Genomic DNA, 27,736 nt, shown 5'->3' with positions numbered 1-27,736 from the left:
TATGTTGATACCACTGTAGTTTGCAGGGTACTGCAACCTGAGCTCTATCGACGACGGTAGGGCACCATCTGACGGCTGATGTGCCCCCAGAGGTAGAGAGGACTAGTGCTGTCGTCGCCACTACAGGCAATATCATAATCCTGGAATCCTCGTGCTGCGCTTCCTAGCCTGTGCTGTTAGTGAATAATTCCATCTTCCTGGAAAACTCCCCCTATCCTCAAAATGATGCAACGTACTACACACAACTTCCACCCACGTCTCGTTGACATTGACTGATACTTAATCTGACGGAAGACATGCGTAATATCATCAATATGCCATCTCTATGCCACCCTTCTGCATTAAGATTGGAGGACGCTATGAGTTTGGCACAACAAATGCAATCAAATCACTACACCAAGGTTCTCAGCCCAAGAGCCATGTTCCGAGCGTAGTAAAGGACTGCCTGATGATGTGCCTAGTATGTCACTAGCTTTTACATTACGTCACCGGCGTTAAATCATTCCAGAGTTGCTGCGAAACTGTACTGTTCTATGTGCTCGACAAAAATGAAAAGTACGACAAGAGTTTATCTCTAGGTGGATGACAAAATCATTAAAAACAGTGCACAAATTCGAAGTGCGGAACGATGGTGAAGGACACGAATTTCAAAAGGACCCTTGTCACAAAATGTGTTTAAGTGATTTAAGGAAATCACGAAAAAGCTAAATGCTGACGACTGGGCTGGTACTTGGACCATCATCTTCCCGAATTCGCCGCATCCCTCGCTTCACGTACTTTTAGGTCCCTACAACGATGCTCTCATATCTCGAAGCAACATCGAAACATACACAACAAGCAAAAGTTTTCGATCACCTACCACATGTATGGATTTGTAGTTGAAACAAGGGTTTCTTTTTGAATATTTTATCGTATCCCCTTCACGATGACACAAGTGTATCATGTAAAGGTCAAGCGCCTCTGTTATGTATTTGAGTGGTTGTTCATATAGAATCGCACTCTCGTGTATCCTCAACGAATCTGACGTGCCCTTACCTAAGACGACTCTGTTCTTATTCCTCTCATTCGTTCAGATTTCTATGTAGCAACCAGATCGTATTAGTTTGCAGTGCATTGTGTGCCTCTAACAGGGTGTTGGTGTAACTGATCTGGTTCCTACCGTATTACCTCACACATGCATGGAAGAAGGAGACTAGAACGTAAAAAGGTGCGATAATCACAGGTCTGCATCTTAACAGCTATTCTAGTAGGAGAGTAGCAACAAAAGTTGGCGTAGAGTGGTGTATAAATTGCAGTACTTCAAGCAAGCTGCTGCCAATGCAAATATTTCGCGATATGAAAGACATCGAGTAGCATGTACAGAAAAGATCCGTTCATATGTGTACAGATTAAACGTCAGAGGATTACCACTACACCAGAAATTCGCGAGGAAGTGGATAGTGTGCGATCAGCTCCAATCTCTGTCTCAACAGTATTGCCGCCTTCGTGAACAGGGTTTAAAAGGAAGAATAGTGGCCGAGAAACCATTATTGCACAAATAATATAAAATAAAAAGGATGCCATCGTCGAATGTTTGTTCGTTGATTTCGTGGAGAACGTATGAAGAGTCAGTGGGTGACGCCAACGGTGAAGCAAGGTCGAAGGTCGAGCGTTGTTTGGTAGTGTTTGCGGGTGATAAGGCCTGTAATATAATGTGAATTAATGGAATATTAAAGAAGGAAATACGTTACAGGAAGCTGCTCCACAATGCATCTCCACCAGGAAGGGGAATTAATTGGTGGTGGGTTTGTTCTATAGCGGGACAATGATCCCAACTACACTTCTGAGTCACACAGAGCGTATGACAATAGAAATGTTTGGAGCTGAAGAATGTGATTAGGTAAAGTCAGTCATCTGACACAAATCCAATTGAGCTATTACAGAGTGAATTTGTGAGGGAGCCCAGAACACTGAGTTCATCTAATGCTGAAGATATGTGTAAAAATTTATAGACGTGTTGGACTGATGCTTAGACTTCGTACAGCAGTTCTGAAGCTAATGGGTCGAGACCCTGACAAGGCTAAAATCTAAATCATATTCTGTTGTACTTAATTATATAGAGCGAACATTTTTGATGGTCTATTTATTTCGTATATGCGTGTATAATGAAATAAAGTGCATAAATTTTATCGCGGTTGACCAAAGGCTTTTTACCGGTAGAGTAGATCATCTGCAGTATCCGTCATATTACGATATTTGTGTGCATGAAAATAACTCACAGCAAACAGCCACTCATAAATTACCCATCGTCCTCTAATCCCCTAAAAACAACGCACTTACTTTACCTGTACCTCTTCCCAGAGTATGAAAGATATCTACTTCGTTATCGCAGATCTCTCGCTTTCAAGTGCTTAGAGGCAGTTTACTGGCTACTTTCTATATAAAAAAAACCATGTTTTAAGAAAATAATTAATGTTCCTTAGCACTGCTGTCGACACTCTTGTGCCGGAACATTAAAATCCTACTTTCGCGGAGAAGTTACTCTTTCCCTTAACTTTCGTCGCTGTGGGACGGAGTGCTGTGTCTGTGACGCATTGACTGCCTAGCTTTCCGCAGACTGAGGACACAGGACACAAATCTCCACTTGGCCATCCTCATTTACGTTTTCGATGGAACCCCTAAATCACTTTAGCTTAACAGGGCAATGAATCTCTGAAGTGGGCCACTGCCAATTACTTACAAACTTCTCTCTCCAAAGTACTTTGTCCCGGCAGGATACTGAACAGTAAATTACCTTCCAGTGGTAAACGGTGGAGAATACAACGTTTACATTCACGTTATCATTCTTTCAGCTAGTTTGACGTACATTTCACACACTTTGAACTTACCAATTTATGTGAATTTGTTCATTCTACTGCACCAAAAGACGTTAACAAACTCTTTCTCGAGACCCAGTATTCATCTGCAGTTGAATATCTTTAATTTTCTCCTCTGTTGCTCTTTCTAGCTTCACCTTTTTTTCTTTCTTTTTTTACTTTTAGTGTACTCTGTATTTCAGTAACTCATTCCGTTTTTCATAACGATTCTCATGGACTTCGTACATCGCCTACGACACCTAGCACCTAAACAGTTCAATATTTCATTTACTTTCATATTTTTAACGGCTTCCTTGAACTCCATATCTTGTAAATTTCTCCATTTTATACTTTTAGCTTTCTCATTGTGAATTTCATGTTGTAGAACACCTTCCTCAATTTTATGTCAGTATTAAGTACTCTCACTCCCGTATAAGACTACTGTGCGCCTTTATGGCTTCATGTAGGTGACGAAGGATGAAATGAAAAATTCAGGAGGGGCCAAAACTCGCAACTAATGGTCGTCTGTTCCGCAAAAGCTGCAACTAACAATAAATTTGAAAGATAATGTAATACCAGGACACTGTGTTTCAAAAACAGTCACGATGATAAGTCAGAAGTAGGTTTAGTGGTCTTGAACATCAGTGTCAATGGCATCATACCACGCAGAAACATTTCAGATGTCGTCATAACAGAAATACTTTTTGCAAAAATTTAAAGAAAATTATATAAATGGAAGTTCAAATATGATGGCCTTGTTAACAAACTTAAGTAGAGATGACTGTAAGCAAATGGGAGAAAATTATATCATATTGTAAAGAGTGAGCTATGTTGTTATGTTTTCGGTACGGAGAACACAGAGATGATCTAGGCCGGAATTTAACAACTAGTAGTATTGGAGATTTGTTTAAATAAAATTAAACAAACCAATAAAATATTTAATAAAGATCATTGACGGAGAAGTGCAAATGGAGTCGGTTACTTAACAATACACTGTCTACAAGTACAAGTTTATTTGATTACGAAGAGGTACTACTACCTAGAAACCATTGACAGTATTCGGAAAATTATAATAAAACGATGTATCTGTTTCGAGAGATGTAGAATGTTCTTACAACGAAATGAAAAAATTGAGCGAAATTTGGGCAGAAGGTAGGAATTGTGATACAGTGCAACTGTTAACAGGGTATCGTAATTGCTAAAGCAGTTTTGGAACACGATATATCGGAACATGAGTAGCACCTTATGTGATCAGTAGATCTGAGATAGGCTGGATTTCATTTAGGCATTTTACAGAAAGCATTTGCTATGAAGCCAGCAGCAACTCCAGTGCAGATGTACCTAGAAAATAAAGGCTACTGATAGCAATGTACAACATTCGTTCCTAGAAATTGGTTAAAAACTTGTAACATTATCTTCATCAACTTCACTCTTTTATTTCAGTTCTGATATTTTCAAACATTCATTTATTAATGTTTCGGACTGTGCTTCTTCATAAAATCTTGCGAAACCACTGTGCATCTTCATAAAATCTTTGGAAGCGACTGTGCAGAGTACAATGGGTTGAACTCGTACTTGGCAATCAAAATCTTACACCATTCCAGAATGGAACGAGAAAGATATGACAGTTTGTATGTTGTTTGCTGGTAATGTTATTAAAGAGTTGTAGGAAATATGTGATATATAGATACCACAAAATGTTTCTGGACTGCGTTATCCAGTTGTGAAGTGCTTTAAAACAAGGAAATACAAATGATTAGCTCACAGTACAACACGTAATGACAATCATGTAAATCTGTCTATATTACCCTGTAGTACTACATATCTTAATATCACTGTACCACTAAGCACTGTCAAAAGCAAAAATTCAGCAGCAAACATTTACTGTTAAATATATGAAACTCATCCTTGGACATCTGATCATGTTGATGCACAACACTCCCACACAACTCAGTTATGAAGTGAAGCCTCTCACCTACCAAAGACCGCACGATCCTGTAACGTACGTATCTCAGCCCGCAACTGCCCTACTGTCAATAGTAAAATCATTGAAGTCTATGTGTCAGGTCCTAAGAAACTCGAATAATTAGTATTGCACTTGCTTTGCATTTTTGTCATCCGTATAGACTGAACAAAAGGAAGTATTAAAGCCATTAAGTACACTCGGGGAACATAACTGAGGTGGATCTAAAAATGCGCTTTGAATACTTCTGTCTTTTCTCATAACACGCTGACTCTATTTCGTCTAAATTTAACTGCAACCACACTTTTTCTTCGAAGTGAAATAGATGAAAATTATCTGGATTTGAGGACAGACGACAAAATTAACAAGCTTGAGATAGGATGATATAGGAAACCCATGTAAGACTTTTTGCCGTCCCTATAAATACAAAATAATATTTTTAAAAAGTGCATCGCATAAGGCTAATATCATACGGCTACCCGTCACATGAGAACAAAGGAGTGAAAACACTTTACATATAGGGTTATAAAATTGTTTGAAGTGGATTCAATAGATACGATACATGCAACGGCTAGGCACAGTATGTTACTAAAAGAGAGAAATCCGGAAAAAGAAAGAGTTTTGTCATACTACAGAATTACATAAAATAAACTGGTGAAGTTATTCAACGGCATAGGGGTGAAAATTCCATTGAAAACGGACAACAAATTGGAACTGAGTCTGACACGTAAGACTGGCAAGGTGAGAAACGGATTGGGAAAGAGAAGTTTATGAAACAATGTTTTAGGATCATGAGCTGAAGTATGTGGGACCGAAGGGAATACAGTTAAGAGCCCAAGAACAAAGAGTGTTGAGAATCGGTGGTAGAAAAGTACCTCAAGAATCAGCAGCATTCGTTAGGAAGGATCATCTTTGCCAACGCGAATGGGAACATGGTAAAGGAAAGCGCGTGGGTAACAGATACTTTTAACAATTTCTTTTTACAAATAGGAGAGAAAATTCGTGCAAATAGTTCACCAAATGAAGAAAAACACTACGGCGAAGAAGGTAATTGGTGAATCAAAACTTTATCTGTCATTTTATCTAAAACGTAGGCTCCTATCGTGGGAATAATATCTAAAAAGATGTGACCACATGTTCTTTGACACCTATGTAATGTATCATTAACTCTGAGAATTTTTCCAGAAATATTTGCCATTGTTATGAGTCTCTATAAAGAGGATGAGTCAACACTTATCAATAATGGCCGCCGACTGTCTCTTCTTACATCATTTTCTAAAATTTTTAGAGAGTAATGTACTCCAGGATTGTCACCCACCTGCGTAGTAATGGGACCCATAGCCACTCAGAGTTTGGATTCCAAAACAGCCATTCTACTAAGTTAGCTATTTATACATTTACTCAGCACACAATAAAATCTCTAAATATTAGAACATCACTAGTTAATGTAAATGATATGCCGTTCATTTGAATCAGGGTGCAGAATTAGTCCTTGTGCAGATGATACAAGCATAGTTACGAAGCCTAAGAAACAAGTAACAGCAGAGAGAATAATAAGTGATGCTTTTGTGGAAGTTACTGAATGGGTCTGCACAAATGGGCTAGATTTATATCTTGATAAAACCCTGTTCATCCAGTTTTATACTGCCAGCAAAATCTCACTTCGTATTATCCTTATACACGAAACCAACAACAAATAATAAACAAGGTTCATAGATGTTAAGTACTTAGGTGAGGGTACTGATGAAATCTTGAACTGGGAAAACTATGTAGGAGACCTGCTACAGGGTTTAGATTCGGCTACTTTTGCCGTAAGACAAACTGCCAACTTTGGGGATATAGAAACCTCTCATTTAACATACTCTCATTCATTGTTGTCTTATGGGCTAGTATTATATGGTAACTACTACCTTAGGCAAAAAGTATAATCACACAAAACAAAATAAACGAATTATATGTAGATTTCCAAGCTTACATCTTTCGATATCTGTTTAAGTAGCTGGGAATATTACCGACAGTGCCATAGCATATTTATTTGCTTGTAACATTTCTTATCAACATTCCGTATGGGTTTGAGAGTAACACAGATATTCGACAAGTACAATATTAGAATAAAACAATCAGTATTGCCATTTAATGAATCTAGCTTTGGCACAGAAAGTGGTGAAATATGGATCTATAATGTTCTTCGACAATCTAACCATAGAAATGAAATGTCCAACAGAGAGCGGAAATTAAGACTATATTCCAGAGCTTCCTCCGTCAGAACTCTCTCTGTGACGTACAGGAATTCTTGACTGGAGATAATTTGTCAATCTTTATCTTTTTACTTAGTTTTGATTAAGAGTTCTGTGTTCTGTTGAGACATTCCACATCATAACGTTTGTTGTAAATTTGACCTGTGGAACAGGTAACTAAGAACAAGAATGTATTGTACTTTGAAAAAAAAGTGTAGTTGCTTTCACATTTCGATGACATAAAGCTATTGTGCTCTAAGGGAGAAAAGATAAAAGTGCATAAAGAGAATTCCTGGCCACAATTTTATGATATCCCCCCTGAGAAGAAGCTACAGATGCACCTTCAGCACCATGCAGTTTTTGTGGAATCGTACTAATATTTTGCTGAGCTGTTTATTACCCGTGTTTCGCCTTACTCCATGTCAATGCCTCCAGGAAAATAAGCTTTAAATTTATTTTTGATGTTAAAATGTGCTAGGTCGTAGCAAATAACGTAGCTGAAGGCTATGCTAACTATCGTCTCGGCAAATGAGAGCGTAGAAGTCAGTGAACCATCGCTAGCAAAGTCGGCTGTACTACTGGGGCGAGCGCTAGGAAGTCTCTCTAGACCTGCCGTGTGGCGGCGCTAGGTCTGCAATCACTGATAGTGGCGACACGCGGGTCCGACGTATACTACCGTACCGCGGCCGATTTAAAGGCTACCACCAAGCAAGTGTCGTGTCTGGCGGTGACACCACAAAATGATTCTCTTTCTCACAAATGAGTTTCTCGCTATTGCCTCTTTGCATATTACGTCCACCCTACTTTGTCCATCGTCACTTCTTTTCAAGCCCAAGGAAGAAAATCTGTTTCACTACTTCTGGTGCATCATTGCCTAATTTAATACTCTCGGCAGCACCTGATTTAGTTCAACACTTGGGGGACCCCACCAAACTAATATTGGAACCTCCAGCCACCAATAATCCCACCCTCTGTGACTGCTCGGATACTGCAGGCTGAGAGACAAGCGACTGCATCTGGCTGAAAGACATCGTCAGCCGTGGAGAGCATGGCAACTTGTTTCTCAGACTAACCGGAGTTGCCTTATGTTTAGCCCCCACCCCACCAAGTTTTCACAGCCTGCCACATCCTAAAGCGACCTCCCAAAGGTAAGGGGTCAAACTCAACGTGAGCAGTAACAGGGCTCGCCACCGGTACGGACCGATCGGTGGATTCGTGTGTCGTGCTGGACGTCCGTCGGATTCCCACGGCCGGACCACATCAATGATGTCCAACCACTGTCGCTTCAAGTTGTGTAATCAAAGCCAACACAGCCCAGAGCTAAGAACAAAGTATCACCAACTCAGTTCGTATCCGCACACAACAGTCACAGTTCCCAACCTGACTGAAGACAGTGGAAAACTACACTACACAGAGAAACAAATTACGAGTGACACAGGCTACGAATCTCTACTATAGATACTGACGTAGACGCAAGAACTGTGACTAGGAATTTAGAATAAAACGCAGAAATTGGGAACCTAAACTATCAGAGCTCACAAGTGAGACTACCTAATTCGCACCTTGTTAGCAACCTGTAAAATGTCACAGAATCGGCTACTTTCCGGTGCAAAAGAAAGCGCGGGAACCGTATCTACTAAAATATTAAAGTGACACGTAGAAATTCGTAAACTGAACTACTACAGCACACAGATGAAACTATATAATGCGCCCCTTGTTAGGAACTCGTAAAAAGTCACGAAATCGGTAGCTTCTTTGTTGCTGCGCTATCATCAGCACCTCTGAGGATGTCCAGCACTGTCCTGGACGAAACGTCAGGAACAGAAGAGTTTCTTGGAATACGACCTCACATCCCGTAAGGTTTATCGGCATTAATAAGTATGTAAAATCAGGCGAAATTTTTCTGTGACAGCTAAAGAATAGAATTAGTGGCTTTACAGATGTGGGATCGCTACCAACGCCAACTGGTAACTTACCCGTAGCTGTATTGACCCATTCCGTCGTTTTCGTGGCTCATCTCCAAGATAACCGCATCCGACGGTTTTCGACCCTGGCCAGCAGCAGCAGACACCAGGGCACACAGCACTAAAACCTGCAACAAGTACAACTTTATCTGAGGTTGTCGGACGTTTTCCGTCAGTAGTTAAAGAGGCACATGAATAATGGAATACGCACTCATTTTCCATATGGTATGTTACCTCAGACAGGAACTGCTAGTTGGTAAACTGAGGATATGTTTTTCCATTCGAAGCAGACCTAATCAGTTAAATTTCTCTTATGAGGATTATTCTACGGTGTTGTGACTGGTTCAGTGCCGCCCACACGAACTTCGTTTAGCGAGTGACTAACTTCGTCTCAAAGTGGGAAGTCTATATGAACTATAAAATGGTCGCTACAGCCCCCAACAGACTCTAATAGGCCGTAAGAAGAATGCAGGAAACCGTTATGCAAGAGGAGCATACGTCTAACATATGTATGGCCTAATATTTTCAAGGTTTTAAACATCGCTGAAACAGCAATTGTTGAAATTCTTCACGGTAAAAGACGATAGCCAAAACAGTTGCAGGATAAAGATTTATTAAAATTCTTGACCAAGGTTTCGGTATATATAAATATACCTTCATCAGAAGTAAAAAAATCTAAAATTATATCCTGCAATGGAAATTAATAAAACAATTGTGCCAAAAGGCGTCGTCAGTAGTTAATACATCATCTCCATTTGTACAACATAATTATGGACACAGGGTCAATGCGAACACTGTTTAGCATCAGTATTGAGATAGACCTCCCAGCCGGCTGGAGCGGCCGAGCGGTTCTAGGCCCTACAGACTGAAACCGCGCGGCCGCTACGATCGCAGGTTCGAATCTTGCCTCGGGCATGGATATGTGTGATGTCCTTAGGTTAGTTAGGTTTAAGTAGTTCTAAGTTCTAGGGGACTGATGACCTCAGCAGTTAAGTCCCATACTGCTCAGAGCCATTTGAACCATTTTTGACGTCCCAATTGACTGCCTTACAAGAAAAATGAAATACTCAAAAGTACAGGGAGCGAAATGAAACTTCTCAGGCAACTTTCAGTATGACGCTCAAGCTAATCTGAACTGGATGCATGCACTCGTTCGGTTGGGAATGCTATCACTGATCAGTTACCTCCTCTTCTAGATGTGCTAACCAACAACGTTTGTGACTCGTTCTTGATATCCTGGATACTGGCAACGAGACAGACCTGTTCTGTTGAATACAAATTAAGGGAACTTGCTGGCCATGGGATTAACTCAACATCACATACGCAGTTTATAGATACACGTGCCACGTGTGGACAAGTGATGTCCTGTTAAAAATGACACTATGTTTCCGTCGGATGGGATATAACAAGCAAGGACGTGAGGTACCAATGGGTTATCAAACTTCAGTTAATCCCTATCATGTCACCAGTGGTAACAAGCTGTGCCCCTTCAAAACCTTGGAAGATTAAAACATATCACCAGATCGATCCCATACTCGCCGATGATGATCATCAAGGTTAGTGTAGAAGCGAGATTCACCGCTGAACATAATGCGATGTCGTTAAACAGCATCAGTCAATGCTTCCATGTCACGGCACCACTCCAAACACAGCCGTTTGTGTTTTCATGTTATCAGTAGCCAAAGTATGAGGCTGTAATTCCTCAGTCCGACCACTGCTGTATTTTGCCCAGTAATGTGGGATTAAAAAAATGTTTCAGCACTTGTTCTCTGATAGCAGGCGCAGATATGAAGCGATTTTTGGTGCACAACACGGTGGTCTCCACTTTCGGCGACTGGCCAGTTAGCCGAGCAAAGACGTCAAGTGATTTGTCACGCTAATAAATTTTTGCTTGTAATATGCATCCATTTATAAGTTGTATTTTACTAATTTGTTTGTCAAACTGTTTTTTTTCTAAAGTCTTGGTATAGTCTGTTACGGGCCATTTTTGTACCAGGAAGCAGGTGGTATATTTGTTGATGTGTTTTTGCTAATCAGGTGCTTAATACATTTGGCTATGGTCTCTCCCTTTGTGGACAATTATCGTTGTTGTTGTCGTGGTGTTCAGTCCAGAGAGGGGTATGATACAGTCCTCCATGCTACTCTATCCAGTGCAAGCTTCATCATCTCCCATTACCTACTGCAAAGTACATCCTTCTGAATCTGCTTAGTGTATTCATCTCTTAGTATCACTCTTTTTACCCTCCTTGCTGCCCTCCAATACTACATTGGCGATCCCTTGATGCCTAAGAACATGTCCTACCAATAGATCCCTTCTTCTAGTCAAGTTGTACAACAAATTTCTCTTCTCCCCAATTCTATTCAGTACCTCCTCATTAGTTATGTGGTCCACTCATCTAATCTTCAGCATTATTCTCTAGCACGACATTTCAAAAGTTTCTATTCTCTTCTTGTCTAAACTATTTATCGTCCATGTTTCACTTCCATACATGGCTACACTCATACAAATACTTTCGGAAACAACGTCCTGACCCTTAAATCTATACTCGATGTTAACATATTTTTCTTCAGAAACGCTTTCCTTGGAATAGAAAGTTTACATTTTGTATCCTCTCTACTTCTACAATCATCAGAAATTTTGCTCCCCAAATAGCAAAACACATATACTACTTTATGTGTCTCATTTCCTAATCTATTTCCCTCAGCATCACTTGAATTAAATTCGGCTCAATTCCATTATCTTTGTTTTGCTTTTGTTGATGTTCATCGTATAACCATTCCGTTAAATTGATCTTCCAGGTCCTTTGCTGTCTCTGACAGAATTACAAAGTCATCACATAATCTCAATGGATTTTATTTCCTACACTGAATTTTTCTTTGGTTCCTTTGATCTGTATACAGACTGAATAACATCGGATATGCTACAAACCTCTCTCACTCCCTTCCCAGCCACTGCTTCACTTTCATGTCCTTCGACTCCTGTAACTGCCATCTGGTTTCTGTACAAATACTAAATAGTCTTTCGTTCCATGTATTTCACCCTTTCCGCCTTCTGAATTTGAAAGACTGTATTCCAGCCAACACTATCAAAAACGTTCTCTAACTCTATAAACGCTAGAAACGTAGGTTTGCCTTTCCTTAATCTATCTTCTAAGATGAGTCGTAGGTTCAGCATGGGATCATGTGTTCCAAAATTTCTACGGAATCCTAACTGATTTTCCCCAAGGTCGGCTTCTACCACTTTTTCCATTCATCTGAAAAGACTTCGTGTTAATATTTTGCAGCAGTGACTTATTAAATTTTCACATCTGTCAACACCTGCTTTCTTTGGGATTATAATTATTATAATCTGCTTGAATTCAGAGTGTATTTAGCATGTTTCATACATCTTTCTGAACAGGTCGTAGAGGTTGGTCAGGGCTGGCTCTCCCAAGGCTATCAGTAGATCTAATGGAATGTTGTCTACTCCCGGGGCCTTGTTTCGACTCAAGTCTTTCAGTGCTCTGTGAAACTCTTCACGCAGTATCGTATCTCCCATTTTATCTTCGTCTACGTCCTTTTCCACATCCGTAATACTGTCCTCAAGTACATCGCCCTTGTACAGACCCTCTATATACTCTTTCCACCTTTCTGCTTTCCCTTCTTTGCTTAGAACTGGGTTTCCATCTGGGCATTTGATAATCATACAAGTGGTTCTCTTTTTTCCAAAGGTCTCTTTAATTTTCCTGTAGGCAGTATCTGTCGTACGCCTCCTAATATATGCCTCTACATCCTTACATTTGTCCTCTGGCCATCCCCGATTAACCATTTTGCACTTTCTCTCGATCTCATTTTTGAGACGTTTGTATTCCTTTTTGCCTGCTTCAGTTAATGCATTTTTATATTTTCTCCTAGCAGCAATTAGATTCAATATATCTTCTGTTACCCAAAGTCTTCTACTAGCCCTCGTCTATCTACCCACTTGATCCTCTGCTGCCTTCGCTATTACATCTCTCAAAGCTACCCGTTTTTCTTCTACTGCATTTCTTTCCGTCATTGTTTATCGTTCCTTAACGCTCTCCCTGAAACTCTCTAAAACCTGTGATTCATTCAGTTTATCCAGGTCCCATCTCCTTAAATTCAGACCTTTTTGCAGTTTCTTCAGTTTTAATCTGCAGTTCATAACTAATAGATTGTGGTCAGAGTCCACATCTGCCCCTAGAAATGTGTTAGAATTTAAAACCTGGTTCCTAAATCTCTGTCTTAACACTACTCCTCCCAAACCGGCCACGAAAGCCCAAAGGTGCTGACCGGCCGCCGTTTTATCCTCGTAGACGTCACTGGATGAGGATATGGAGGGTCATGTGGTCAGCACACGGCTCGCCCGGCCGTATGTCAGTTTCCGAGACCAGAACCTGGAAGGTTTCAGACAGCCGCAATTCTCAGGCAAGTAGCTTCTCAGTTTGCCTCACAAGGCTGTGTGCACCCAGCTTGTCCAACACGCTCGGCAGACCGGGTATTCACACATTCAAGTGTTAGCCCAACTCGACAGCGCTTAACTTATGTGATCTGGCGGAAACCGGTTTTACCACTGAGGAAAGGCTGTTGGCTAAATCTCTGTCTTACCATTGTATAATCAGTCTGAAACCTTCCAGGTTCTCCAGGCCTCTTCCATGTTCACAACCTTCTTTAATGATTCTTGAACCAAGTGTTAGCTATGATTAAGTTGTGCTCTGTGCAAGATTGTACTAGACGGATTCCTCTTTCATTCCTTACCTCCATTTCATATTCACCAACTACTTTTCCTTCGTTTCCCTACTATCTAATTCCAGTCATCCATGACTATTAAATTTTCGTCTCCCTTCACTATCTGAATAATTTCTTTTATCCCATCATACATTTCATCAATCTTTTCATTTGCCGAGCTACACTTCTGGTCATTAAACTTGCTACACCAAGAAGAAATGCAGATGATAAACGGGTATTCATTGGACAAATATATTATACTAGAACTGACATTTGATTACATTTTCACGCAATATGCGTGCACTCATCCCGAGATATCAGTACCCAGAACAACCACCTCTGGCCGTAATAACGGCGTTGATACGCCTGGGCATTGAGTCAAACAGAGCTTGGATGGCGTGTACAGATGCAGCTGCCCATGCAGCTACAACACGATACCACAGTTCATGAAGAATAGTGACTGGCGTATTGTGACGAGCCAGTTGCTCGGCCCACCATTGACCAGACGTTTTCAGTTGGTGAGAGATCTGGCGAATGTACTGGCCAGGGCAGCAGATGAACGTTTTCTGTATCCAGAAAGGCCCGTACAAGACCTGCAACATGCGGATGAGCATTATCCTACTGAAGTGTAGGGTTTCGCAGGGATCGAATGAAGGGTAGAGCCACGGTTCGTACCACATGTGAAATGTAACGCTCACCGTTCAAAGTGTCGTCAATGCGAACAAGAGGTGACCTAGACGTGTAACCAATGGCACCCCATACCATCACGCCGGGTGATACGCCCGTATGGCCATGACGTATACACGCTTCCTAAGTACGTTCACCGCGATGTCGCCAAAAAGGGGTACGACCATCAAGATGCTATAAAAAGAACCTGGATTCATCCGAAAAAATGACATTTTGCCATTCGCGCACCCAGGTTCGTCGTTGAGTACACCATCGAAGGCGCTCCTGTCTGTGATGCCGCGTCAAGGGTAACCGCAGCCATGGTCTCCGAGCTGATAGTCAATGCTGCTGCAAAACGTCGTCCAACTGTTTGTGCAGATGGTTGTTGTCTTGCAAACATCTTCATCTGTTGACTCAGGGATCGAGACGTGGCTGCGCGATCCGTAACAGCCACGCGGATAAGATGCCTGTCATCTCGACTGCTAGTGACACGACGCCGTTTTGATCCAGCACGGCGTTCCGTATTACCCTCCTGAACCCACCAATAACATGTTCTGCTAACAGTCATGGGATCTCGACCATCAGAGTAGTGATACGATAAACCGCAATCGCGATAGGCTACAATCCGTCCTTTATCAAAGTCGGAAACGTGATGGTACGCATTTCTCCTCCTTACACCAGGCATCACAACAACGTTTCACCAGACAACGCCGGTCAAATGGTGTTTGTGTAGGAGCAATCGGTTGTAAACTTTCCTTATGTCAGGAAGTTGTAGGTGTCGCCACCGGTGCCAACGTTGTGTGAATGCTCTGAAAAGCTAATCATTTGCATATCACAGCATCGTCTTCCTGTCGGTTAAATTTCGCGTCTGTAGCACATCGTCTTCGTGGTGTAGCCACTTTAATGGCCAGTAGTGTAGTTGGCATATAAACTTGTACTACTGTGGTAGGTGTGGGCTTCGTGTCTGTCTTGGGTACAATAATGCGTTCGCTCTGCTGTTCGTAGTAGCTTAACTGTTCTCCTATATTTTTATTCATTAGTAAACCTACTTCAGCATTACACCTATTTGATTTTGTATTTATAACCCTGTACGCACCTCACCAGAAGTCTTGTTCCTCCTGCCACCGAACTACACTAATTCCTACTATATCTAACGTTAACCTATCCTTTTCCCGTTTTAAATTTTCTAACCTAACTGCCGGATTAAGGGATCTGACATTCAACGCTATAACGCATAACGCAGGAATATTTTACCCAAGAGGACGCCATCATCATTTAACCATACAGTAAAGCTGTATGCCATCGGGAAAAATTACGGCTTTAGTTTCCTCTTGCTTTCAGCCGTTCGCAGTACCAGCACAGTATGGCCGTTTTGGTTATTGTTACAAGGCCCCATCAGTCAATCATCCAGACTGTTGTCCCTTCAACTACTGAAAGGCTGCTGCAACTCATCAGGAACCACGCGTTTGTCTGGCCTCACAACAGATACCCCTCCACTGTTGTTGCACCTACGGTAGGGCTATCTGTATCGCTGAGGCACGCTACCCTCTCCACCAACAGCAAAGTCCATGGTTCTTGGAGGGGAGGGGGACAATTATCGTATGTAACGTTTAATACAACATATTAAGCGCTGTATGTATGCAGTTACCACAAGTACATAAATCTTATTATTTGTGTGGCTCTGCATTAATAATGAAATCTTGTCATTTAAGTGGTTTTAAAGTTCTGTTGTGAATTTATATTTTTAAATGTCTGCTAATATGTTCTGTACTACGTCAAGTAGTCTCATCTGGGGCTATATTTAGCGTTTTATGAGCTATATTTAATGTTTCATTATGTTCGCTTTAGCGTGATAGCCTTGTTCATAATTATAATATGGATCTTGTGAGTTCATTTATAAGCACATATTGCGTTTTGCGTTTCGTTCAGAATTTGTGATCGGTTATAAGTCAGTGGATCAGAGTGGCCGAAAGTGCTGGATCCTATGAAAGACTTCTTTGTTGCATCTGATCTTTGTATGCTATCTTTAACTTTACTATTTCAGTGTAATGATCTGTGGCTTCCATCCCAGATACCTGCCTCACGACTACATTAGGTCTAGCCCGGACTGGTGGTTGCGCATAGCGTGACCAGCTTTCTGTATGCATTTTCTTTTCTGTTTGGTCTTTCGTGGACGGCCGAATGGAATTTGAGTACGACACGGACGAACTGTTCTCGTGCTAGACTTCCATCTTCCTCTGTTTGGTCGCAGAAGTTGGGACTAAGCCACGGCATATCGTCCGGCACTTCCGGGACAGAAGTTGAGTTTCTTACCGAATCTTTTCCAAATATTTTGCCATCGGCCTCAAGAGTCCAGTACTCCTAACGCATTAAGAGGGCATTTAATAACTTGGCCATTAGTTTGTACACCTTCATTGGGAGCTATATTTGCCTTATTCTTCCTGTACGTTATTCCATTTATGGGAGCTGTATTGGTACTCTGATTATCCTGTTCATTGATGGCAATGTGCAAGGGTTGCCTAGAAAGTAATGCATCGTATTTTCTTTTCTCAGCCGGAAACAATGCTACAAATGCGAAACGTTACATATGTATTATTTGAAGTCTCCAGAGTGGACACGCCCAGTTTCCGTCATTTCCGACAAATAGCGTAGCTGCAGGACAGTTTCTGTTGGTGACGTACGTTACAAGCAACGTGCCGTCATTGAATTTCTCACTGCAGAGAAAGAACTATGGGAAATATTCCCAAACGCTTGTGCAAAGCCTATGGAGCATCTGCTGTTGACAGAAGTACAGTTAGTAGCTTTGCACGGAGGTGAAGTCATCAGAAGACAGCTCGGCGGAGCTTTACGATTTGCATCGGTCTGGGAGACCATCCACGGCTGTCACACCTGCCAGTCCTGACCTAGCCCCCTCGGATTTCCACTTGTTTGGGCCATTAAAGAACGCCATTCGTGAAAGACACTATGAGGACGATGAGGTGATTCGTACAGTGAAGTACTGGCCCAACCACGGGACAAGGATTAGTAGCGACAGGGCATACAGCACTTGTTTCACGCTGGAGGAAGGCTATAAAAAGGGGTGGAGATTACACGAAAAAACAGGGTGTGTGGATAAAACACCGTTCTTTCGTGTGTGTAATTTTCATTATATTAAATAAAGAACTGCTGAAGGAAAGAAAATCTGGTACATTACTTTCTGGGGTACCCTCGTAATATTGATGTACTGCTCAGTGTTTGTATGCCAGAAATAGCTCCGCCTTGCTGCTTATGCTATAGTTAACCAGTTAACGAGAGACGTGGTGAAGCTTCCGCCTGAAACGAGCAGCCTTACTCCTCGTTTGTAGCAATAAGAAAGGCACTCAGACATGCACGGTGTAGTATCAATGTTGCTCTGATACTAAAAGCTTCGCGGAGCGCCCCCGAAAAAACAGAACGTTGACTTCGGAACTTAAAAACGAACTATTAAGTCTTCGATACATAGGAACTAATCAGCTTATACAAAGAGTAGAAAAGAGTGCAGCCCCCTTAGGTCAAAGAGAAGCCCGCTAACGCAGACAATGTAATAAGACCAATTAGCAAACACTGGCATCACGGAAAGATTACCTTTCTTTGTGCTTATATTTTTAACATGCTTCATAACCATATGCAGAAAGGGGACTTCCGTGATTTGTGCTGATTCTGGGAAACCTCCCAGACGAGGAATAGTACACTCCTAAACATACATCGTATTTAAATGCAGAATATTCAGAACGTCATACCACATCAATCAGAACAATGTGAAACGAACACGGGCAGTAACCTGCATATCTCAACAGAATAGAAGCTTTAACCTCTGCATACTACGAAGATCACCCCACAGAACTATCACATCCAATTCGCATTCTGCTAAGCTGTTTTCCCAGAAAGTAAACAGAGCAGTTCTGCACGGTAAGTGTCAAACTGGGAATTCCCATACCTACAAATGCCATCACTCTCTCCAAACAAAATACGTCTACAACCCTAGTTACTTTGAAAAGACGGACATTCTATGTACCAAAGTGTGAAGAAACCATGCCAGCAACTACATCAGATGATTGATTCCACAGGCGCTCCCAGCACTGATAGCAGAAGACGAAACCGTATGCAGTCAGTTTCTACCAGAAGGAATTTTCACTCTGCGGGGGAGTGTGCGCTGCTGCGAAACTTCCTGGCAGATTAAAACGGTGTGCTGGACTTGAACTCGAACTCAGGACCATTGCCTTCTGCTGCTCAGTAAAGTGAGCTACCCGAGTAAAACTTATGACCTATGAAACTTGCAGTTTTATGTAAAAGAACAAAGGTGTACATCTCGTTCGTGTCGTTTAGTATCTCTAACTTCGTAGACTAATAACCAGTGTCACAGCGGTCATCACTTGAAGTGAGAACATGTAATTAATATGATTTGATGTTACACGCTTAAAGTTGAAACAATGTACTCATTATCTAAATCACAATGAATTATTCATACAAATGCCAAGATAATGCTTCATAACCTGAAAACATTCAGTCCGACTGAAAATGGCATCATAATAAAAAGATTCATTCAACAAGTTTCGGCAGGTTTCACTTCGTGATTTTTATGACAAGTTATGGGTAGTTCAGTCTAGGCTAGTCCTTGGCTCACTTTTTATAATATTCCGAGGAAGCAAAAAGTGACAGCTACAGTAGTTTCTATTTTTATTCATTACGCTGTAACCAGTTTGTTCTGAACGTTAACTTTTTCTGAAGGAAGAGCATGCATCATACATGAGCTACTTGAGTGTAGATGTTGCACTGAAAATCCAAAAATAGTAAAGAAACTTTTATGTTTGGTTTACTATCAGGGAGGGCAGTAAAGTTCGTTAACAAGCGTAAATGTTAAAAAAAAGACAAATATGTTTAAAGTAAAATATTCTATTCCGAGTAGTTAATTACCTTTGCTCCGGCATGTAGAAAACGGCATTCGGCCAAATACGGATTCAAGAAACTTTGCTGAAGGTCCTAGAGGGTATCAAAATTAATTATGTAGAAAATGGACTTCCGTCTCCAGTCAGCGCTGTAATAGAACTTAAATATACTGTCTTAAGCCTTTTTTTAAATAATAGCGTTCACTTTACGTCCAGCAGTCTTTTCCTTGAAAATGTAAAAGTCACCCCAAAAAAGTAGCATCTTTCCAAATGTGGCATGTACCTAGGAACAAATAACCAATTTACATTTAAAAATGCTGGAGTCAGCAAAATATAATCATCGTAGGATTTCCTAGTGTATGTGTTACATTGTTTACGACATACCTACCATCAGTAAGTGAAATCACATTAAGATGTATTAGCAAAAACCAGTTACAGGTTAACAATATTTTGAAATAGTGACTGTTGGGAGCTAACTCGAATTTTTAGTTTCGAGACAGGAAGAACTATAACGACCGTAAAGAAACTCGGTTCATTAGCAAACATAACGTGTTCCTTGGCAAAGAGACGTTCTGTACAGGATGGTGCACGACTCACGAAATATGGCGTAACCGTCCACGCGTAATGAAACTGGTTTAAAAATGCACAGAATCTTAGTCGCCGTAAGACTCTGTAATTGAAGAATTAACAGTAACCACCAAATAGCCTAAATATAATTATACAGCATTTACATAGGTAGAACTGGTAATACTTACAAAATCTGCACAAAACACAACTTAATGTCTCATAACAAATAATACAACACAAAATGACCTTAGCTTTTTAGGGCGGTCTCTACCGCGCTATGCTTCGTGTGATTCTAACATCAGATGGAAACACCGGACGTTACTAGATACACTATCCTCCAGGAACAACGAATTCAAATGACTCTGAACACAACGGGACTTAACAACTGAGGTCATCACTTCCCTAGACTTTGAACTACTTAAACCTAACTAACCTAAAGACATCAGACACATCGATGCCCGAGGCAGGATTCGAACCTGCGACCGTAACAGCAGCGCGGCGCAACACCTTCCCCTACTAACGACAATGTAACAAGAGACAAAACTCACCAGCTTCATAACGGTAAGCCACGAGCTGCACTGCCACTAAGAGAAAGACGTGAAACCCAGCAATCTGCGGCCGATGTGTGCTGCTGCTACGTTTGCGCTGTTTTATATACGAACCGTTCGGCTCCTACGACCTGGAATGGAACGCGACGTATATCACAGCCGACCTTCCCCCACCAGCCGAATGTTGTCTCGTCCTTCCAAGTTTCGTAACATTCGTGCCGTCGTTTGCAGCGTCCCCACACGCTCCTGTGAGCTGGGTCACCAGTCATCTAGGATGTCTTATTAAAATGTTTACCTCTGCACTGTCACTTTTCTGACACGTGTTAAATCCTTTTTTAGACATACTTCGGTGTCTGTAACAGCCTCGGTCGTAAACCCGTTCACTAACTTAATCAGAAATTCTTGATTATTCTCTCTTCTTGAGGATTTCTTAAGTAATGATGAAGCATAATGCCATGTAAACTTAACAAATCAGAAAGGACGATTGTCTACAAGTCAGGTTACGCATACAGATTGTTCTTCATAGAAGTTTCCGATCTTGTCTGCACAACAGAGTATTATGCAGCGTAGAGAAGCTTCCACTTACATTGTGCAGGAGACGCTTCAAAGGTTTTAAGTAATAGGTTTGCGGGAAAAGTGCTGAGCCTGATCTTTTATGTACCAAAGTATTTTATTCCTTTCAAACAGCAGTATTGTACCCTTGAAAGTAGTTTTCTTCGGCTGTTATACAGTCTTGGTAGTATCACTGAACGGCTTCAAATGCTTCAAGTGGCTGTAAGCACTATGGAACTTAACATCTGAGGTCATCAGTCCCCTAGACTTAAACCTATCTAACCTAAGGACATCATACGCGTCCATGCCCGAGGTAGGATTTGAACCTGCGACCGAAGAAAAAGCCCCTGTCCGGACTGAAGCGGCTAGAATCCCTAGGCCACAGCGGCCGGCTGAAGGCTTCTCCTGGTAGGGCGTATGTGACGTAGGTCACATTCTTGTGAATGTTCTCCAGTCCTAAAATGACGCCTTTTTATGACATTTTTCAATTTAGGCAAAACGAAACACACAGATTACATGGAGGGTGGTGCAGCGGAACAACATGTTTCCCGGTGGAAGTTGCTGTGTACAATGGGACGTCGTCATCTTGCAGCTTCCAATTATGTGCTATGTCTGTTCTTACTCAATGCCCTTTTCAGGACAGCTTTGTAAAACACTTGGTGGAGTAATAAATTCCTTATGCTCGATAACCCTACGGTCAAAAAAGAAAATCTGCATTGGTTTGATCTTTGATTTGCTCTTTGGATCTTTTTTCAGTCGAGAACATCTCTCTGTGTGCCACTCCTCACTTAATCGCTTTGTGTCAGTATCGCACTGAGAAATCCACAGTTCGTCACCTATATTCACGCGGTCGAACAATTCATGGTCGTTGGCACTGCTCTCAAGATCATAAATGGACAAGTTTTCTCGGTTGTCTTTCTGGTCACCTAGAGGTTCTTTGGTGGTATTTTCGCATCAAACTTTCGCATGTGCAAATCTTCGGTCAAAGTTTCATGTACGGGGATAGTGTTTATCATCTTTATCGTTAAGCATCGGTCTGATCTCACAAGAGGATGCACACTTTCGACGTTTTCGCCGGTTTTTGAAGTTGAGGTACTCCCGGAGCGAGGTTATCTTCAACTGTTCTCGGTCACCAATACGATCCGTGACAGTTAAGAACCTGTGCGTAGGGAATGATCCCCAAAGGCCTGTTTCTACTTTTCAAAGGTCACACGCGCGGATTCACAAAACTTCATTGCTTAACGTTGTTCTAAATTCCGCTCTTCCATTTCCGTAACACACGGCAAAAGCACGACTTTACTGTTGGCACTCTCAGAAATCACGTAATGGCTGTGCAGAGCAAAAAGTCGAACTGCGGCTCTGTAATGCATTAGAAGGAACAAAAACGTGGGTCAAGACAAGCAGTACAACACGGCGTTGGCTGGTCGTCCACACTGTTGTAAGTCTCAGTACTTTTTTCACCCACCTCGATTATTCATGTTTACTTGTCAAAAAAAGCTGGTAAAAAACATACAAAAAATAGAAAAAATGCTTTTTATCGGGACCAGTCTCTTTCTATTTCACAACATAAAAATGCTATAGCAACCCATACACGCGATTGTCTACTATGGTGGCAGTAACAAAAGGAATTTGTGAAAAGTCTTTCTCTGTCATTGTCGTCAAGGGTGAATCTCATGTACGCATTTTGAAAAGGCTATACAATACGAGAGATGGCAGCTTTGTCTGTGACGTTTGACATTATGAACGTCTTTGGATGACTGAGCACAAGGGTGATATGTAACTCAAAGGCTGCCAGAAGTTGTTGCAGGAGCAGACGACAGAGAGCGTCGGATGTGGGGCGAGTGTGGAACTTTGATGGTAAATGCACTGAATATTGACTGAATTTCATTTCAGATGAACCCTGGTACGACAGGATAGAGGATGGTGTTAAGATGATTTTATAGTGATGCGGCACATTTGCTAAAACAAAAGCGAATGTCTTTCACGTGTGCTGCAAGCACTAATCGCGTTATTATTATGTTGTATGTTTTCCAATTTGTTCAGCAATATCCACTTTTAGCATATAGTGTGGATAACCGAATATGTGTTCATAATCTAAATTACTCTTTTTCACCCTATACTATTAGTTATAAGCAGTTTGTAGAAAAATCCAAGAGTAAATTTTGTAACTGAAGTACTGTCTGAATCATTGTTCATTGTTCATAATAATGCAAAACACAATCATAATTTTATGTCAATGTGACTCACATCTGTGTTAATACGGAGACGTGAATACCACTTCAATTTAAAATAGCGTTTTAATTCATTTACAAATATTTAACTAAATTTATCCTTAAAGTTTGAATGCCAATCGTATCATTACGGCACTGTCACGCCTTGCTCTACTGCATGGACAGAGTGCTTCATGAAATTTCCTGACAGACTAAAACTGAGTGCCCGACCGAGACTCGAACTCGGGTCCTTTACCTTTCGCGGGCAAGTGCTCTACCAGCTGATCTACCGAAGCACGACTCACGTCCGGTACTCACAACTTTACTTCTGGCAGTATCGCGTCTCCTACCTTCCAAACTTCGTGCATCGGTAGCTCAGATGCCAGGAAGTTTCACATCAGCGCACACTCCGCTGCAGAGTGAAAATCTCATTCTGGAAACATCCCCCAGGCTGTGGCTAAGTCATGACTCCGCAGTATCGTTTCCTTCAGGAGTGCTAGTTCTGCATGGTACGCAGGATAGCTTCTGTGAAGTTAGGAATGTAGGAGACGAAATACTGGTAGAAGTAAAGCTGTGAGTACCGGGCGTTAGTCGTGCTTCGGTAGCTCAGATGGTAGAGCACCTGCCGGCGAAAGTCAGAGGTCTCGAGATAGCGTCTCGGTCGGGCACACAGTTTTAATCTGCCAGGAAATTTCATATCAGCGCACACTCCGCTGCAGAGTGAAGCATTCTAGAAGCATTCTAGAAAGAATGCTTCATTTTGGGAAAGGATGCAAAATTCTCATTTAATAAAGGACCTAGATAAATGCTAAAGCAATTATCCCCTCAGCGATTTATTTCAGGTATATGCAGGTTAACGTTTCATATTCTTATAAATTAACAAGACGGAGTGGAGCTGAGTTACCTGTTGCAAGCAGAGCACCTAGAATAAATACTAATTCCATTCTCAGTACAGTAATTTACTTTAGATAAATGTAGTTAAACACTTCATACTCCTATATAACTGAACAACCGTCAGGTTAGCCGCTTCCTGGAGGAGCGCTGGTCCCGGATCGAATCCGTCCAGCTGATTAACCACGAGCGCCGGTGTGCCGGCGAGCCTCGATGTGGTTTTCCACATTCCATTAGGTGAATACCAGGCTGGTCCTCACGTCCCCCCTCACTTATACGACTCGCAGACATTTGAAACACATGGTTTACAATAGATGCATACAGCTGGAGAACACTGATTACGTCCGTCAGGAAGGGCATCCGGCCATCCCTTCGAATTAATCATGCCAAATCCGACTGTAACACTGCCGACCCTGCACGAACTGCGGAACTAAGGTTCAAGCAAAAGAAGATGTAGAAAGATTCCTTTATAACTAAACAAGACAGAGCAGAGCTATCTATTGCAGGAAGGAATCAATCACACAACCTTAGCGAACTTTGTAAGATGGAGACAGTATACACTGGACAACGTTTGACATAATTCAGTATGCGCATTTTCTAACAGTGAACAGTCTCAATATGCGACTATGGTACTGTGTGTTATACTTATTTGATGAAAAGCCATTTTGTGCTGTTGATAGCCAATCTTTCTATTCTACTCCATTTACAAATAAATTTAGTTTAGAGTACCACACAGATAGAAAGTAATTTACACACCTAATATTCGTAGGCTATTGTAGACGAGAGCACATGAGTGCACATGAGTGACAATTTAAAAATCAGAGTTTTGAATTACAAGTTATTTAGATGGTATGTTTCAGTTTCAGAAATCTTGTTACAGAGTTGCTGTTGTTGTGTATAGCACACACTACATTCTAACAGTATACAGTGTCGATTTAAGCTTAGAAGATTAATTCAGGAAAATCTGTAGCAATTTCCATCAAATTTTGAATATACATGTCTCATGTCAATCCTAGGGGCTGTGAGTGGAGTGACGAGAAGATGTAACAACCAAACATATTCTATAAAGACTGATAGTAGTATCAATTGCAGAGATTTTGGTGTTTAGTAACCGGAATCGAGCGAGACCGTAGGGCACTGGCAGACGGATCGACGGCGTTAACAGGGAGCCTGCCAATACAACGCAGACACGCACAACAGAGACGAATGACAACACAGACTACTCGGCTAAACACCAATACCACACAGCAAAACCAAATCGGATACCAACAAGAGCAGCTATCAGTGACCTGAGCAACGATGAAAAGACAAACGATCACGGGCGCTGCCGGCTTTGTAGGACAACGTGAGCGCCAAGAGGCCAGCGCCGTCGGGTGGCCAGCGCATAGCGCTGCGGAGGCGACAGCAGGGCTCATAGATCGTAGGGCACTGCCTAGTGGCTGACGTTTACGTGCATGCCCTCGGCCGAGCTTTCACAGTTGTCAGACAGTGATAACAGATCTCTTGCTCCCTCCCCCTCCCCTCCCTCCCTCCCCTCCCCCCCTCCCCCCCAGTATGGCCTGACAATGTTTCGGAAGCTCAACATATAGTGTCCCACCAGTGGAGGCAGCCAACTTGTAGAAGGAACGCGGGACTTCGGGCACTGCGCTGGGGAACTGCAGCATGTGGGATGACTGCAGAGCAGACAGTGGCTGTGGTGATGTCTCGACCTCCATACCCTTGTCCACGAGAGCTCCTGGGAGTGACTTGGACCTCAAACGATTCTCTTGAGGTGGACTTACGCGTGAGGGTGGGGACTCCAACTCAGAGCGATCCATCACTGGCAATGTACGCTGGAGGTGGGAATTCATGTGCTGGCACTCCAAACCTCTTGGTGTATCACCTGTGTTAATCACTGTCCATGTGTGGCAAGTACTGTAGCCGCCATGCATGAGGATTTTGCTTCGTAGGCACGTCCCTAAAAAGCGGGAACTGGAAGGTATCATTAAGCATGACAGGTCCGTGGTTCCTTGCGTTGGGGTGCCAAGAGATGGAGGAAGGTACGTGGCTGCCAAGCATGGAGCAGTCCTGCTGGGCTGCATTTGTGGACAGGGATGGACCTATAGGTGAGTGCCGCTGTCGTGGTAGATGCACCCACAGACTTCAACATTTTCTGCTTAAATACGCACACCATCTGCTCCACTTCACCACTGGAGGAGGGTTGCACAGGTGTTTAACGACACTGGCGGTCCAGAACTGTTCGAAGGCTGTAGTTGTGATCTGCAGCTCATTATTAGTCATGATGGTCTGGGGAACACTTTACTGGCGTTATACTGCAGAAGGACATTGTATACGGCAGCTTTCGTGTGGACGCCATGCTCACTAAACAGAGTTAGTTTGAATAACCGTCCATGACAATGAGCCACATAGAGCCAAGGAAGGGGCAGTAAAGTCGAGGGCGACGGGACGAAGACCTGGAGGTGAGGGGGAGTAGCATAGCGGAGTGCATATGCAGAACGGCAACGCACCGTAGCCTTCACACCATTGTTCAATCCTGGCAAGTTGATATTTCGCCTGGAAAAAGGCAAGGGCTTTTATCTGTGACACTCTCCAACGTCCAAGATGGAGAAATTCCATGATCTGAATGTGTAAGGTAGTTAAGATGACAACAAGTTAGGTACTGGGGGCCTGTCTCCACATATGACAGGAGCACATTGGAGACGATGGACCAACGAGGACAGAGGCAGGCCCAGAATCTACTGACTTCGAAAACTAAGTGGGCCAACCATGGATTACTTAGTGTTTCACACGCTAGAAGATAGGGTCATAGTGCATGTCTGCTGCAACATGAATAGTGATAATGGGAAACTCATCCTAGGTGAGTTGTCATTCCCTGTCAATGTGAAGACAAGAGATTACAAGTTAGTCCGATTCCGGGTTTGGTCATGAGAGTAAATGTGAGAGGTCATCCACGTTTAAATGTTGTGCTTAATGATGAAATTGTAGGAGTTCAGGGAAAGATCATACATTTAGACAACACAGTCTTTGGTGAACACGATCTGATGGTATATTTTTAGTTAGAGTGAAGAGTCAAGATCGCAGTTATATTGGTTTATGAACCGGTTGCGGCTTGTGTGAAAACCATCTTACGAATGTGTGATAAACGAGAGAACCCAGGCGCCGCCAGCACCAGCCATAGTGTCCAAAAAATTCTGAGGATGGTTTTTACGTAAGCCGAAACCAGATAATAAAATAATGTTTTTGCGATCTTGATTGTTCTTTCTAACTTCAACTATGGAAAAGAGCCTAATGCTGGAGCATTTGGGCCATCCACACTGGAAGCAGAGAGTGTGGCCCAAAGAGGGCTGCTAATGGTTTAAGCACTGTAATACTGGTGTACCGGGATCTACATAGACACCAAATTTCTTCATGGCAAAGATGATCACCAACGCCTCTTTCTCGATGTGGGAGTAATTGCATTGTGCAGGAGTCAGCGTTTTGGATGGATAGGTGATCAGCTGCTACATAGCATCATCACTGCAGTGCGCCAGCACTGCACCAGTGCCAATGGGAGAAATGTCTGCAGCCAAAACAAAGGACCGTGATGGGGGGGAAGGGCACGAGGCAGGGTGTAGAACATAATATGCGCATCAGCTGTGTGGAGGCCTACTCAGAGGTAGCCGACCACTGAAACAG

The 27,736-nt window shown here is 42.2% G+C and overlaps 1 protein-coding gene across 2 annotated transcripts in view; it reads right to left on the bottom strand.

The window, feature by feature from the left end:
• Positions 1–20,488, bottom strand: part of LOC126281620 (endocuticle structural protein SgAbd-6-like) — a 28,748-nt gene extending 8,260 nt beyond the window's left edge. Inside the window, exons 1-2 of one of the 2 annotated variants that reach the window (XM_049980741.1) lie at positions 20,409–20,488; positions 9,011–9,126 (exon numbers count right to left, since the gene is read on the bottom strand). In XM_049980741.1, the coding sequence (XP_049836698.1) occupies positions 9,011–9,126; positions 20,409–20,417 (125 nt within the window). In that variant the 5' untranslated portion in view covers positions 20,418–20,488. Of the gene's footprint in view, positions 1–9,010; positions 9,142–20,408 lie in introns of both variants that reach the window. The other variant, XM_049980740.1, reaches the window with a different exon arrangement.
• Between the last annotated feature and the right edge of the window lie 7,248 nt (positions 20,489–27,736).

The sequence above is a fragment of the Schistocerca gregaria genome, chromosome 7 (assembly GCF_023897955.1).
Source record: "Schistocerca gregaria isolate iqSchGreg1 chromosome 7, iqSchGreg1.2, whole genome shotgun sequence".
Classification (NCBI taxonomy): domain Eukaryota; kingdom Metazoa; phylum Arthropoda; class Insecta; order Orthoptera; family Acrididae; genus Schistocerca; species Schistocerca gregaria.
The sequence above is the reverse complement of the archived record's forward strand: the minus strand, read 5'-3'. Positions and strand labels throughout refer to the sequence as shown.